Here is a 17,241-nt window from a genome sequence, read left to right on the forward strand (position 1 = left end):
TTCAACGGAGTTACATACCAATATCCAGCACTCAGTTAATCCTGGCAGTTTTCTATGCCTGTTGACTAAGAAGGTGGGGGCCTTGGTGTAAAGGGAAAGGTGATGAGAAAATAACCGCTGTTTAGATAGCTTTGTTCTGTGCTCCAAAACTATAGTTGAATTAAATGGCAAACTTTGACGATGTATCATATAATGATGGATATAAATAACACTTTCCTTTGTTTTTCATCTTTTTCAGTATTTCACTATCAATTAAAAATGCACTTATTCAGTACAGAGGGGACACAAGGCACAAATCCCAAACTGCATGTTAATTTATATGGCACAGAAGCTGCCAGCAAGATGACCAGCATTGAAATGTATGTGGCACAAACAGCATGTATTTTAGACCTGTATGATAGTTGGTGAACATATATTGCTATAATGTCTTTTGTATTGTGTGTAATAGCCCTGTCCCACGGTACGAGTTCATTCCAAGAGCTCTCCCGAGTTTAAAATAATTCAAACTCATGGTAAGCACGGAGAATGAACGTAGCGGGTACGTCGGAGCTCGGGAACGTCTCTTAGCGATAACGGCAGGTACTCGGGAAGACTCGCTAACGGCAGGTGAACACGGGAAGACTCGTGAAGATTTTTCAACATGATGAAAAATGTCCACGAGAGCCCCGAGTACCGATGAGTGGCCATTACCGTAAATCTCCGAGTTCGAATCGGGGCAAACTCCGGAGAACTCTTGGAATGAACTTGTACCGTGGGACAGGGGTTTAAGAATAATAAAAATGCTTGGTGTGTATGACTAAGGTTAAAATTGCAACCCACGGGAAGGTAGGAGAATTGGTGGGAACAGGTTGGTGTCCTATTAATTACATCCTGGCAGACATGAACATTATCCTTGGTTCTGAAAACTACTGCTTACGTTTTGTTTTCCCAATGAGCCAATGAAATTCACCGGTCAGCACCGTCTACAACCTACGAGAACCTTCGACCTACTGTCAACCCACTAGGACCTCCTGACGACCCACCTACGGCTCGAGAATTCTCGCTACTCTCCATGGCGGCTTCATTCTGATCGCCGCTAATTTTTCAACATGTTGAAAACTTCACGGCGACAATAACGAGGTTGCTACTAGTTCCCAGATGCGGGAATTCCTCACAACTATGAAGACAACGACCTGTGAACATGCGGCAATTCCTCGCGACCATGAAGCAATCACCCGCGAACATGTGGCGACCATGTGGTGGCCGCAGAGTCTCCTGCAGTCGCCTAAAAAGTCGCCTAAGTGGGACAGTCCCATAAGGATAATGGGAGAGTGGGTTGCAGCAAATCTTTTCCCAGTTGACAGTAGATGCTCAGTCTCTGCAAATGCTAAGGACTGAGATCACAGATGGTGAGCAGGGAATTGGATATGAAGAACCTATTTTTTATCTGTGAGCTACAGATATAGGAAAAGTGACCAAGTATTCAGTTGGTTAATAACAGTCCCAGGCTGGGACTATTAGCCCAAAGGAAATCAGAGAGGATCAACCAAACCAATATCAGAATTAGGAATCTTAGATACATCCAAATAAGCTTATTTCTCTGTATGTTCCCAGGTAATGATCTAGCAAGCTCTACACCTGGGAATTTCTTACTGATGTGAGCCCTGAATTGGGTTCCAGTCCAGGAGATCTCCCCATCTCCCATTTCCCCAATCCTGGTAGCAGAAGTTACATTCCAGGCTAATTCTGAAACATTTTGCCACTTTGTATTCTACTGAAGAGAGGCTGTAGGTGATAGTTTTTTTTAAAGCCACGACTGATCGCATGGCGGAGTAGGCTTGATGGGCCGAATGGCCTAATTCTGCTCCTATCACTTATGATCTTATGACTGTGACAAACATCAGAGGTGTGATGATGAAGTCTTAACTGTGTTGTAACTGTCATTTCCTTGCAGGCCTGAGCAGGTTATGGCAAACAGGACAAACTCGTTTCTTGTCTACTTGGAGGAAGACATTGGGGACTTGCTGAAGATAAAGTTGAGCTGGGAGAAATCCACTTCATCCTGGTCAATGTGGACAAATTTAAAATCTTTGTGGTATGGGTCGGATTTGGGTGGACAGAAAGATCTGACAGAGTTGGAAATAAGGAAGATTCGAGTGAAGTCTGGTGAAATGCAGAAGAAGTGAGTATGGCCTTATTGGAGATGATTCTAAACATTGTCGTGGAAAATCCAAGTGGCTACTCATTGCTTTGCTTCATTTCTGTAGTTCTTTGGCAATTGAACTTCCCAATGTCAAAAGGTACACTGAATTTCGGTTTCTATAAGTAAATATTTAAGGAGTTGTTTCATCATGTCCAGAGAAGAGCAACCAGAAAATCCAATGATTGACAGCTGGTGGGGTTGCGGAGAGGCAGAGACAGGTGAAAGGTGACTAATTTAATTCGGAACTAACCTACTGAAGTAACGGGCCTTCTCATTAGAAGTGGCTTCGTGAAAAGTGGCGAATGGAACTCCAATCTGCACTGCATGTTTACATTCAGATCTATGAGGAGCAGGAGAAATGCAGAGTGAAAACTCAATATCCTTACCGATGAAGGCAATCATGCCAACTGCCTTCCTCTATACTCTGTCCAGCTGTATCACCACTTTCAAGCAACCGTGTACTCGTACCTCTAGGTCTCCCTGTTCTACAATGCTCTCCAAGGCCTTACTATTTAGTGTGTATGTTCTTCCCTAGTTTAACTTGCCAAATGCAACACTTTACACTTATCAGAGTTAAATTCCATCTACCATTCCAGGGCTCTCCCTTAACTTTTTTCCCCAGTTGCCAGCCGGGCAACCTTGGCAGCTTTTCAGGTTGCCAAATGACAGTTTAGGTGGTCATTCAGGACGGCTTGCATGACGTGTGCGATAATGTGCTCGGACGAAGTGCGTAGTTACCAGTCGGAATTATACTCCATTAAGCGTTCACATATTATTTCTGCTTCAAATAAAGTCACAAACTAAACATTCACCAATCAAAACATGATATATCCCACAATGATATGCAGCAAAATTATAAGGCAGTATCTCAACTCTTTTTACACATTGCAATTAATGCAATTTCTATTAGTTCTTTCCACTTCCAAACAAAAATGTGGTTGAATTATTCAGCGTATGATCAACCTGTGTCAATAAATCCTGGACTATGGTAACATATATGCATACGTATAGTTGTGAATGTTGCTCATTAAATAACTGATATTCCATATTAAGAGCATTGATTTGCCGTTAAAATGAATTCTGTAATAACGTGTCAACGGTAGCAGTGACAATCGAACACTGCGGTTTTAATGTTTCACGTGTTCACAATTTAATTAATCCATCTTTATGGATTAAAACAAATAATAACATTGGGAATTAAAACACATTTGATTGCATTCCGTTATCAAACATAGTCAATGTTCGCTCTGAAGACATTTCCAGGACAATAGGGTCAGGGAGGGGGGTGTGTGTGAATCAGTGCGGGGTGGATAGATGGCAGTCGGTGCAGAATGGATGGATTGAGGCAGGTGAATTAGTACGTGTTGGTTGGAGTAGGTAAAATTGTAAGGTGAGAGCACGGGGCATGTCCGTGATGTTGAATGGGGGGGTTCAGTACGGGATGGATGGGGTAGACAAAAGTGCTGGAGAAACTTAGGGGGTGAGGCAGCATCTATGGAGCGAAGGAAATAGGCAACGTTTCGGAACGAGACCCTTCTTCAGACTGTTCCCCCCATTCTTCTTGAATGGGAGGATCAGTACAGGATGGATGTGGATGTGGGGGGGGGGGGGGGGGGGGGGGGGATCAGCGCAGGGGGGGGGGGGGGGGGGGGTCAGTACAGTGTGGATCGGAGGGTCTGTGCAGAATGAATGGGAGATCACTACAGGATGAATGAGGGGAAGGTGCAGGGTAAATGGAGGGAGGGCCAGTATGGGATCAATGCGTTGATTTGTACAGGGCGGATGGGGGATCAGTACAGGATGGATGGAGGTGAAGTGCAGGACGGATAAGAAAGGAGTAAGTACAGGGTGAATTGGGGAACCAGTGCAGAATGGAGATGGGGGGGGGGGGGGATGATGGGGGGGGGGGCGGCAGGAGAATCATTGTGAGGTGGATAGGGTGATCAGCACAGGATGAATAGATTGGGGGGGGGGGAGATGAGGAGGGGAGCACAGGGGATGTCAGTGAGGACTGAATAGAAGCGGGAATGGGGATCAGTGCGGGATGTAGAGGAGGGGTCCCAGGATAAGGGGGGGGGGGGGCGTACAAGAAAGAGAGAGAGAGGGGGGACGAGGTATGTGAGGAAGGAGCGCTCCTCGGACGACATCGCCCCGCTGCCTTGGCCGTTGGGAACTCCTCGCCACCGCCTCCCTCCTCCGCCAGCCAACAGCAAGGTGCGGGGCCGAGCGGTGCAGCTCAAAGATCCTAGAGCTATAGGATCTTTGGTGCAGCTGCTTCAGAAGTGTTGGAGCGAATGACGGCTCCCGCACAGCAGCAGCAGCGGCTTCATCTCTTCCTCCTCCTCCCGCCCGCCCTGATAAGGGCCTCTGCTTGCAAACCCGCGCTTTCAATACAAACCCTCCCGCACGCCGAGGCCTCCGCCTCCCTCCCCCCTCCCGGCCCCTGCATGCGGGAGGGTTTGTATTGAAAGCGCGGGTTTGCAAGTAGCGGCTGCTATCAGGGCAGGCGGGGTACGGGAGGAGGAGGAGATGAGCCGCTGTCGCTCGCAGGTCATAGAAACATAGAAATTAGGTGCAGGAGTAGGCCATTCGGCCCTTCGAGCCTGCACCGCCATTCAATATGATCATGGATGATCATCCAACTCAGTATCCCGTACCTGCCTTCTCTCCATACACCCTGATCCCCTTAGCCACAAGGACCACATCTAACTCCCTCTTAAATATAGCCAATGAACTGGCCTCAACTACCCTCTGTGGCAGAGAGTTCCAGAGATTCACCACTCTCTGTGTGAAAAAAGTTCTTCTCATCTCGGTTTTAAAGGATTTCCCCCTTATCCTTAAGCTGTGACCCCTTGTCCAGGTCAACGCCCGTCATTCGCTGCGACCCTTCGTCAACCCGCACCTAGTATCTTTCCCACGCAATACAGCCGTCACCGCCGACACAAAACATCGCGTTCCTTTTCTCCAGAGATGCTGCATGACCCGCAGAGTTACTCCAGTTTTTTGTGTTTATCTTCGGTACAAACCATATCTGGTTGCCAAGCCGGGCAAAATTACTCTGTGCTTAGGTTGCCCGGCGGCGCTTTGAGTGGTCAATGGCACCCAGGCAACCGTTAATTTGGAGCCCTGCATTCTGTGGCCCACTTTCCCAGTTGACCTAGATCCTGGTGTAATCTTAGATAACCTCCTTCATGTTCACTATCCCATCAATTTTGATGTCATCCCCAAACTTGTTAACTACATTTTTACTTACAACTTTCTCATCAAAATTGTTAAGATAATGACAAACGGAGATGGGTCTAACACCAATCCATGCACCACACGTCGTCACCGTTGTTAGGCTTCTCTACAGTCCCTCCATAAGCTAGGGTACTTTTCGAGTGACCTCTACCCCATTGTGGACTTGGACTTTGTCTAAGGAACAGAAGTGCTACAATGCACTACAATATTGAGAACTATATTCCACTTCCCCTTTGCTCTATCTATTGTTCTTGTTTATGAACTGATTGTATCTATGTATGGTATATCTGAATAACATGCAAATAACTATTTGCATAACATGCAAAATGATGCTTTTCACTGTTTCTTGGTACAACAATAATCATAGAGTCATAGTCATAGAGTGATACAGTGTGGAAACAGGCTCGTCGGCCCAACTTCTCCACACCGGCCAACATGCCCCAGCTGCACTAGTTCCACCTGACTGCGCTTGGTCCATATCCCTCCAAACCAGTCCTATCCTTGTAGCTATCTAACTTTCTTGAACGTCGGGATAGTTCCAGCCTCAATTACCTCATTTGGCAGCTTGTTCCACACACCCACCACCCTTTGTGTGAAAAAGGTTACCCCTCAGAGTCCTATTAAATCATTTCCCCTTCACCTTGAACCCATTTCCTCTGGTCCTCAATTCCCCAAGAGTCTGGGCACAGTGTCTGGGCAAGAGACACTGTGCATCTACCCGATCTATTTCTCTCATGATTTTGTACACCTCTATTCCTTGGAGCGAAGTAGGATGAGGGGTGATCTTATAGAGATCCAGCCTACTCAACCTCTCCCTGATGCTCACCCTCTCTAGTCCTGGCAAAATTCTCGTAAATCTTCCCTGAACCCTTTCAAGCTTGACAATATCTTTCCTATAACATGGTTCCCAGAACTGAACACAATATTGTAAATGCGGTCTCATCAGCGTCTTATACAACTGCAAAATGACCTCCCAACTTCCATACTCTATACCCTGACTGATGAAGGCCAATATGCCAAAAGCCTTTTTGACTGCCTAATATACCTGTGACTCGACCTTCAAGGAGCCATGCACCTGTACTCATAGATCCCTCTGCTCTACAACACTTCCCAGAGGCCTACCATTCACTGTGTAGGTTCTGCCCTTGTTAGACGTTCCAAAATGCAACACCTCACACTTCTCTGTATTAAATTCCATCAATCTTTCCTCAGCACACCAATCGATTCAGATATTTATTTCACAACCATCTTCACTGTCTGCAAAAACCACTCCCTTTTGTATCATCAGCAAACTTGCTAATCTTGCCCTGCATGTTCTCATCCAAATCATTGATGTAGATGACAAACAGAAACGGGCCCAACACCAAACCCTGAGGCACACCACTAGTCCCAGGCCTCCAATCTGAGAAACTGCTACCTTCCATGGAGCCAATTTGCTATCCATTCGGCTATCTCTCCTTGGATCCCATGCGATCTAACCTTCAAGAGCAGCCTACCATGCGGAACCTTGTCAAATGCCTTATCGAAATCCATATATATAACATCTACAGATCTGCCCTCATCGACCTTTTTGGTCACTGGTTGAAAAAACTCAATCAGATTTGTGAGACATGACCTTCCAAGTATAAAACCATGCTGACAATCCCTAATCAGCCCTTGCCTGTCCAAATGCCTGTATAACCTATCCCTCAGAATACTCTGAAGTAACTTTCCAACTACAGATGTTAAGCCCACCGGCCTATAATTCTCAACATTTTTCCCTGCAGCCCTTCTTGAAAAGAGGCACAACATTTGCCACCCTCCAGTCTTCCGTCACCTCTTCTGTATTTAAGGACGACTTGTAAATTTTAACCAGGGCTCCCGCAATTTCCTCTCTGGGACCTAAGCACTATTGGTCACAGGCCTATGATCTGAAAAACAATGCTACACTACCACTCTCTGACTCCAACCACCAAGCCAATTTTCTATCCAAATGGCTGCCTCTCGCTGGATCCCATGTGATCAAACCTTCCAGACTAACCTACATTATGGGACCTCAAGGTCTTGCTAAAGTCAATGTGGACCATATCTACCACCCTACTAACACTTTAAATGAATACATAGCCTTCAGTAAATGAGTCAAACATCCTTGTTTCTTGAAAACATCCATGATGTTTCCATTAGTGGGAGAGACTCGGACCAGAGGCCATAGCCTCAGAATAAAAGGATGTACCTTTAGAAAGGAGATGCGGAGGAATTTCTTTAGTCAGAGGGTGGTGAATCTGTGGAATTCATTGCCACAGACGGCTGTGGATGCCAAACCAATGGATATTTTTAATTAGTACGGATGTTGGTTTACAGGGGAGAAGGCAGGAGAATGGGGTTGAGAATGAAAGATTGATCAGCCATGATTGAATGGCGGAGTAGACTTGATGCGCCGAATGGCATAATTCTGCTCTTATAACATATGAACATAAATGTAAACTAGGAATTATTCCTGATGTGTAAATTTCTGACCATATTGGTGAACGTGGATTAAACTTGCATTTGGATATACACAATGGTCTTGGGAAGTTGGTCAGGAACTGGCAGATAAAGCTGGAGTCTGGGTCTTGACTTTAAGTAACTTCAGAGATATTGTGGTATGGTCTTAGTGGAGTTTTGGCAGGCCGGTACCTTTCATGGGTTTCATTTTGGAATAAATTCACCTTGCATAAACATATTCAAATCCAAAACAATTTTTGGTCTTAGACTACGATTTCCACATTTTACATATGAATAACCAAAATAATTTAAGATATCTTAAATGTCAGATACCCAAATCAAGTTGATAAATGACAAGGTCTGTGCAAGAGGTTTGGTCTGATCTTGCTTACTGCTTCTGAATGTAAGCCCACTGTCACCATGACCTTGCAACTCCTGCAACAATACAAGTCCTTGGTTGCATTCACATTCTGCAAATTGTGATACAGAATATACTTGGTTACAAAAAAAAAAAGATAATTACTTATTTGTTGGTATAGAATGGTTACTGTAACACCTTTTTGCAATTATAGTCCGGCCTGCTTCATTTCTGTAAATCATTCTATCCTGTTTTTCTCGACTGGGTGATTTGCTTTCTGATATTTTTTGCAGCTTTGTTTTACTTATTATCTTCACGGTGTTTGTGTTCATCTGTCCTTTTACACTCTAGATGTCATACTCCATGCCTTTCCTCCTTTATACGTAATTCTTAAATCAAAACACTGCTGCACCGTCTTTCCGCTGACTGGTTACAAAAGCTTTTCACAGTACAATAAACCATACTAAATACCCATCTCATATAAGCAGGAATAATGACTTGCTCATCTATCGGTTTCCCAGTATCCCTCAAATCACAACTTTGACCCTTTGGGTACTAGTAGGTGGCACAGTGGCACAGCTGGTAGAGCTGCTTCATCACAGCACCAGAGACCAAGTTCTATCCTGATCTTGGATATTGTATGTCTAAAGTTTGCACGTTCTCCCTGGAACCCTCTGAGTGCTATAGTTTCTTCCCATATCCCAAAGACATGTGGGTTTTGAGATTAGATTAGATTGTCCCTAGTGTGTAGGGAGTAGATGAGAAAGTGGGATAAAATAACTAGTGTGAATGGGTGATCGATGGCCAACCCGGACTTGGTGGGTCGAAGGGCCTGTTTCCACGCTGTCTCTCCAACATTTCTGCCACCTTCAGCACGATCACACCACCAGTCACATCTTCCCATCCCCACCTCTTTCCGTTTTTAGCTTGAAGCCACTCTCTCCGTAACTCATTGGTTCACTCATCCCACCCCTTCCCCAGGCACTTTCCCCAGCACCTGCAGGAGGTGTAACACCATATCTCTCCTCCCTTGCCTGGGACTTCAGGAGCCCTTCCAGGTGAGACAGAGATTCACATGCACCTCCTCTACTCTCATCTAATACATTCAGTGCTCCCCGATGTGACATCCTTTACAATGGCAAGACCAAGCATAGTCTGCCAAGGCCTGTCAGATCACCTGATTACTAACCACTCCCATACTGATCTTTTTATCCTGGGCCTCCTCTATTGCCAGAGTGAGGCCTCACACAAATGGAAGAACGGCTCCTTGTATTCCGCTTGGGTAGCTTACAAACAAACATCGAATTTTCCAATTTTAGGTAACTAACCTACAAACAAACTCCCCCCCCCCCCCACCCCTTTTTCACCTTCCTTTTTTCCCTCTCTGTCCTGTGCCCCACCTGGATATAGCACCCATTTCTCCCTTTCCCCTGTCCCCTTCCACCTGCATTCCTTCCTCTTCTTTCATATTTCATGCCTCTTCAACCCTTATCTCTTAATCCCACGCATTTTGTCTATTCAACGCGTGCCTCTGTCCAACCATCTGCCAATCAACCCCGCCCCCCTCTTTCCTGTATCCAACTATCACTTGGCTGACTGCCCCTACATCTTACCCAGCAAACCCACCCAACCACAATCAGTCTGGTGAAGGCTCCGCTATCTTTGTCACCTATCCACGATCTCCAGAGATGCCGCCTGTCCTGCTGAGTGACTCTTGGACTTTGTCTTTTTTGGTAAAGCAACATCTGCAGTTCCTTGTGCTTATCTTTACTAATTTATCTTTCTGACCCTCCCACAATAACTTCCCAAACCAAATCCTGAACAGCATTGTTCTTTATTAAAATTATATTATGTTATCTCTCTACAATTCACAAGTTCCGTCACTTCCATTGGTGGAATTTTGCACATCCAATTATGGTCCATGCACCTTTAGGCAATCTTTCTCGTCACATCTAACGGTTACCTTGCTCCTTGCTGAATTCACCATCATGAATGTAGCCTTGGGATTCTGGCTCTAACTCCCCACCATATCCTACACCCCCTGCCTCTGGTTCCGTGCTGTTGTGAATTATTCCAAATATCAGGATGAACGAATCCTCAAACTTTATGCTTTAGTCTGAGGAAACCGTTCCCTTACCCAGGGCCCTGTCTGAGGATGTTACAGGGAAAGTGATAAACGTGAGATAAATGGCTGGTGGGAGGGGAAGGAAAAATATTCGGAATATGTTGGAAGTAAATGGAGCGTCAGTGGTGCAACGGCAGAGTTGCTGCCTTATAGCGCCAGAGACCCAGATTCAATCTTAATTACGGGTGCTGTCTGGATGGAGTTTGTACATTCTCCCTGTGACCACATGGGCTTTTTCCGGGTGCTCCGGTTTCCTCCCACACTCCAAAGAAGTACAGGTTTGTAAGTTAATTGGCTTTGGTAAAATTGTAAATTCTCCCTAGTGCGAGGGATAGTGTAAGCTGGTCGGCACGGACTTGCTGGGCCGAATGGCCTGTTTCTGCACTGTATCTCTAAAGTCTATTTTTTTTAAAGTTTAAGCAATTTCTGTTCTCAGATATACGTTCTGTGCAAGCAATTCATCAACCACAAAGATTTCACCAGGAAATGAATTGACATTCACCAAATGTATGGATGGCTGGCCAGTTAAAAACAAAACAAGGTACTGTGTAATATTCCTCATGTACTTAACATTTTGATGCAAATTTAAGATACAAGATACAAGATACATTTATTTGTTACATGTACAGATTGGTACAGTGAAATGTGTGGTCGCCATACAGCCATACGATGATAGAAAACATTTGAAAGACACACAGTGCTGGAGAAACTCAGAGTGCCAGGCAGCCTCTCGGGACAACATGGATAGGTGACATTTCGGGGAAGGACACTTTTTCGGGGTGATTGGGGGGAGTCCAGATCTCCCACCTATTTCTCCCCTCCCTCTCTCCTTCTGCCTGCACTCTACCCGCTGGCTTCACTATTCACAACTCTTCAACTCTTTCATCTCTGGCCGTTGTTCAACCATCTGCCTATCCACATCCCCTCACCTGTATCCACCTATCACTTGAAAGGTTTTGTCTAGCCCATCCTCTCTTCCAACTTTCTTCCCCCCCTGAACACACCATAATCAGTTTAAAGAACCGATCCGAAACGTCACCTATCTATGTTCTCCAGAGATGCTGCCTGACCTGCTGAGTTACTCCAGCACTTTCTGTCTAGCATCTGCAGTTCCTTGCTTCTACATTTAAACATTTGAATATATTTTCATCTATGCTTTGACCATTGACCAGTAACTTAATCGGATTATTGATAAAAACATTATGGTTTTGGAGCGAGTCAAGGGATGTGAATCCTGTGGTGAGCTACTCGCCTTGCTGACATCCCAAAGGCTATTCACCATTCATTGTTATAAGCTAGGAGTGTAATGGAATATTGTCAATTTGCCTGGTTGTAGCTTCAACAACACTCTTGTGTAACAGGGTAAAGCATTATGGCCAGATCCATAAATATTCACCACCATTGCATGGCGGCTGCAATGAGTAGTATCTACAAAATGTAGCACAATTACATGCTCTGTGCAACTCCTGTTGCTACTTCACAAACATATCACTAAGAAGGAAAAGGAGAAACAATAGGTACAAGGGGACACCACAGGTTCCCATCAAAATCCCATATTATCCTGGTTTGAAAATAAATTGCCATTCTGTCATTAGCGCTGAATTAAGACCAGGAATTGTGGAAAGTAATCATCAAAAGACTACAGTGATTCATGAAAGTGGCACATTTCATGGTCATTTCGTGATTAACAATTAATGCTGGCCTTGGCTGGCAAAACCCAGATCCCAAACAATCCCTTAAAAAAATAAAACTTTTTCAGATTAGTGCTCCATCTTTCTGTCCCAAGATTGGTACAGTGAAATGTGTGGTCGCCATACAGCCATACGATGATAGAAAACATTTGAAAGACACACAGTGCTGGAGAAACTCAGAGTGTCAGGCAGCCTCTCGGGACAACATGGATAGGTGACATTTCGGGGAAGGACACTTTTTCGGGGTGATTGGGAGGAGTCCAGATCTCCCACCTATTTCTCCCCTCCCTCTCTCCTTCTGCCTGCACTCTACCCTCTGGCTTCACTATTCACAACTCTTCAACTCTTTCATCTCTGGCCGTTGTTCAACCATCTGCCTATCCACATCCCCTCACCTGTATCCACCTATCACTTGAAAGGTTTTGTCTAGCCCATCCTCTCTTCCAACTTTCTTCCCCCCCTGAACACACCATAATCAGTTTAAAGAACCGATCCGAAACGTCACCTATCTATGTTCTCCAGAGATGCTGCCTGACCTGCTGAGTTACTCCAGCACTTTCTGTCTAGCATCTGCAGTTCCTTGCTTCTACATTTAAACATTTGAATATATTTTCATCTCTGCTTTGACCATTGACCAGTAACTTAATCGGATTATTGATAAAAACATTGTGGTTTTGGAGCGAGTCAAGGGATGTGAATCCTGTGGTGAGCTACTCGCCTTGCTGACATCCCAAAGGCTTTTCACCATTCATTGTTATAAGCTAGGAGTGTAATGGAATATTGTCCATTTGCCTGGTTGTAGCTTCAACAACACTCTTGTGTAACAGGGTAAAGCATTATGGCCAGATCCATAAATATTCACCGCCATTGCATGGCGGCTGCAATGAGTAGTATCTACAAAATGTAGCACAATTACATGATCTGTGCAACTCCTGTTGCTACTTCACAAACATATCACTAAGAAGGAAAAGGAGCAATAGGTACAGGGGGACACCACAGGTTCCCATCAAAATCCCATATTGTCCTAGTTTGAATATAAATTGCCATTCTGTCATTAGCGCTGAATTAAGACCAGGAACTGTGGAAGTAATCATCAAAAAGACTACAGTGATTCATGAAAGTGGCACATTTCATGGTCATTTCGTGTTAACAATTAATGCTGGCCTTGGCAGCAAAACCCAGATCCCAAACAATGAATTAAAAAAATAAAACAAAGTCAGATTAGTGCTCCATCTTGCTGTGAGATACAGTACAAGGTGATTAAAGGTTGTGGTTAATTTAAATTCCTGGATTTTCCCATATTCTTGCTACAGTTTTTAACGCTTTCATTGCAACACTACAAATTGTGGGTGTCTCGTGCACTCTATTTGATCCTTTCCGATGCTGTCATCAGACGGCCATTTTGATGCGGGCACTGCCTGCAGAGATTCTGTTCCTTACGCCTAGTCAAATGCCAGGAAAATCTTGAGGTCTTTGCATCAAAATCCCGTCAGCCCATAACCTTGGTGTTGTGCCTGGTTTTCCGCGACTGAATGAGTAAGAATGACTGTAAATAGCTTGATTGTAATCATGTATTGTCTTTCTGCTGACTGGTTAGCACACAATCAATGCTTTTCACTGTACCTCGGTCATGTGACAATAAACTAAATTGAATTGAACAGATAATTTGTGGGTCTTGGAGACAAAAGGAACTGCAGATGCTAGCATCTTGAGTATAACACAATGCACTGGAGTAATTTAGCATCATCTGTGGAGAACATGGATTGGCCAGAGGCCTATCGAGGAGACTGGAGGACCCAAAATGTCCCCTATCTGTGTCCTCCAGAGATGCTGCCTGACCCACTGAGTTACTCCAGAACTTCATATGTTACAATTCATGGGTCTTTCGTTATCTAGCTAAAGCATCATCTTAATGTCCAGGTATCCAGGTAATGGATAAGCCATCATAGAAACATAGACATAGAAAATAGGTGCAGGAGTAGGCCATTCGGCCCTTTGAGCCTGCACCGCCATCCGATATGATCATGGCTGATCATCCAACTCAGTATCCCATCCCTGCCTTCTCTCCATACCCCCTGATCCCTTTAGCCACAAGGGCCACATCTAACTCCCTCTTAAATATAGCCAATGAACTGGCCTCAACTACCTTCTGTGGCAGAAAATTCCACAGATTCACCACTCTCTGTGTAAAAAATGATTTTCTCATCTCGGTCCTAAAAGACTTCTAACTGTATCCTTAAACTGTGACCCCTAGTTCTGGACTTCCCCAACATCGGGAATAATCTTCCTGCATCTAGCCTGTCCAACCCCTTAAGAATTTTGTAAGTTTCTATAAGATCCCCCCTCAATCTTCTGAATTCCAGCGAGTACAAGCCGAGTCTATCCAGTCTTTCTTCATATGAAAGTCCTGCCATCCCAGGAATCAGTCTGGTGAACCTTCTCTGTACTCCCTCTATGGCAAGAATGTCTTTCCTCAGATTAGGAGACCAAAACTGTACGCAATACTCCAGGTGTGGTCTCACCAAGACCCTGTACAACTGCAGTAGAACCTCCCTGCTCTTATACTCAAATCTATACTCAATCAAACGGTTTGGGCTCGTGATCCAGTGATTAGTTCAAATTCCATTCTGGGACCTGGGAAAAGGGTATTGAGTTAGTCAAATAAATTGGGTTGCTGATACTGTGCTGATGTAAGCTCTATAAATTTGCTTTTGAGAAATAAATCAGCTCTTTGGACGCAAGTCCAAACCAATGGCAATGTTGTGGCCTCCCAAGCGTTCTCACTCATGTCCTAGCAAGACTTTCAACTCCTGGACCATTAGGAACAGGAAGTAATGCTGGCTTAACTTCCTGAGAAGAAAATTTCAAGAAATACACACCCGACAGAATTTGATATGATTAAGAAAATGACCATTTATCTCCAACGTACCTCAAAACGGGCAAAAAAGATCATCTCGGACCACTCCCATCCAGCAAATCACCTTTTTCAGTCTCTCCCTTCAGGGAGGCGCCTCAGGTCACTTGCTACTAAAACCACCCGCTTTAAAAAGTTTCTTCCCCTCAGCAATAAGAACTCTCAATTCCGTCCAATAATCAGACAATAATATGACTTTTGATGTATACAGTGTCTTGTCTATGGTCTTTGTTTGTTCTTTTGCACTATGTATTGTTGGTGAGATTTGTGATTTGTGATGTGGTATGGATGCACTTTATTACGGTGATCTGTGTTATTAGTGGTATGTAACTAAAGCAGTGTACCATCATGTACCGAACCCAAATACCACCAACCCTGGTTGCGTGGCAAATAAAGATTCTATTCTATTCTATTCTATGACGATTTGGGGATCGAGACATTGTAATCCTCATCATTGTTCTTATCTGACTTGAGTTCACATGGCATGTATCTAATCTTATGAATTTCTTTTTCACTTTCTTTAGTTTGCATTCAAGATTATTACAATGAGTGTGTGGAAGTAAAGTTACAGTATCTTCAAGGAAACCTGAAGGATGCCTTTAGTTGCACTCCATCCTGAAAATGCCAAAGCTGTGTTGATTAAAAGATTATTCCTGCTGACTGGTTGCTTTGTTTTCTCCACTGAACTGTTTCCCACTAACTATGGCAGGAGACGACCTGGCCGTTGGTAGTGCTGTTCGTGGAGACAAGGTGTCCGTGGTACATTTGTACTTGTTTCATTGAAACCCATATTCACTCCTCTGCACCGGTTACAGCTGCCTTAGCAATGACCTCTAAAGCTATATGCTACATTGTTTTTTTATACTGCTGATAATTTAAAAGAAAGTGTCTGTTTCATAGTGCTATCTGTATATATTGAATTGCTGCATTTTTGTACATTGTGGACTTACTTTCATTGAATGCTATTTATATATTGAAGTGGAGTACTTTTGAAAATAAAATTATTTTTCTGTAATAATTGGAAATAATGGGAGGAATTAATTTAAAATGTGTGCAATCTTTGACGCCTCTGACCACAAGTTCTGGCTGTAGCTGTTGTGTGGGCGACCAAATTGCTTGAATGTCTCCTACCAGGAACCATGCCCGAGTTCAGACTGAAAACAGTCTGAACATTTACTGGGGTGGTCTCCCACTTCTCAGATCACATGCTCCACATGCTACCAACAGGGTTGGTTACTTGGCAGGAAGCCCAAGTTGAGGGCTGAGGCCACCCCAATGCTGTGAGCACATGAAGAGAACATGAAATCAGCCAATGGGGCCATGCATGAGAAGCAGCACTTTAGTTGTTTAGAAATTTGAAGAAAACCAAGTGGGTATCAATCTAGAATTCTTCAGAATTCTATCCTTAAATCATTACCCCTTTACTTCTTTTAAGAAGTACCATCTGAACGAAGCTTTTAATCATCTGACCACTTGGATTTCCTCCAACATCCAAAAGATGTATATGCTTGTAGGTTAACTGGCCTCTGTGAATGGCTCCCAGTGTATAGTGGGATAACTAGTGTGATCAATACTTGGCATGGACTGGGTGAGCCAAAGGGTCTGTTTAACGAAACTAAAACTATACACGGCTTGACTCTTTGATTTATCACATCCGCGCAAATTTTATAATTTAATACAAATCTAGAACAAATGAGAGAACCTGACTCATAGCACATAGTTTCGTTCAGTGGCTCAGAGTTACATTTTGTTTGTGCTCCCCAGTGAAGGGTCCTGTGCTGCTATGTTTGGCCACTATGTACTGTAGATACAAATTTTGTTGCATTCATTTCCTTTGAAAATCATTGGCTTTGTATTCCTGACACCCTTTGAAGTAATATTATATCTATATGTAGGGAGGATCTACAGCTGCTAGTTTAAACCAAAGACAGACACAAAAGACTGGGGAACTCAGCGGGTCAGGCAGCATCTCTTAAGAAAAGTAATAGGTGATGTTTCTTGATCGAGGCCCTTCTTCATACTCGACCTTTTGTGTCGGGCATCTGTCTAGTTTGTTCACAGCTGCAGGGTGTTTCAAAGTCTCAGACTATCTTTAACCGGACTTTACCGTACTTCATCTTGCACTCTACGCCATTCTCTGTATCCTGTATCTGTACATTGTGGTAATCATGTCTTTCTGCTGACTGGATAGCGTACAACATAAAGTTTCTCATTGTACCTCGGTACACCTGACAATAAACTAAACTAAGTCTTTTAATATAAAGAACA

The 17,241-nt window shown here is 44.0% G+C and overlaps 1 protein-coding gene across 2 annotated transcripts in view; it reads left to right on the plus strand.

Moving 5' to 3' along the window:
* LOC129711851 (endothelial lipase-like) overlaps window positions 1-15,987 on the plus strand; it is a 42,756-nt gene extending 26,769 nt beyond the window's left edge. Inside the window, exons 8-11 of one of the 2 annotated variants that reach the window (XM_055659938.1) lie at window positions 239-359; window positions 1,934-2,161; window positions 10,805-10,909; window positions 15,498-15,987. In XM_055659938.1, the coding sequence (XP_055515913.1) occupies window positions 239-359; window positions 1,934-2,161; window positions 10,805-10,909; window positions 15,498-15,522 (479 nt within the window). In that variant the 3' untranslated portion in view covers window positions 15,523-15,987. The remainder of the gene's footprint in view (window positions 1-238; window positions 360-1,933; window positions 2,162-10,804; window positions 10,910-15,497) is intronic. The other variant, XM_055659853.1, reaches the window with a different exon arrangement.
* Window positions 15,988-17,241: the final 1,254 nt, after the last annotated feature.

The sequence above is a fragment of the Leucoraja erinacea genome, chromosome 1 (assembly GCF_028641065.1).
Source record: "Leucoraja erinacea ecotype New England chromosome 1, Leri_hhj_1, whole genome shotgun sequence".
NCBI classification, from domain to species: Eukaryota; Metazoa; Chordata; class Chondrichthyes; order Rajiformes; family Rajidae; genus Leucoraja; species Leucoraja erinaceus.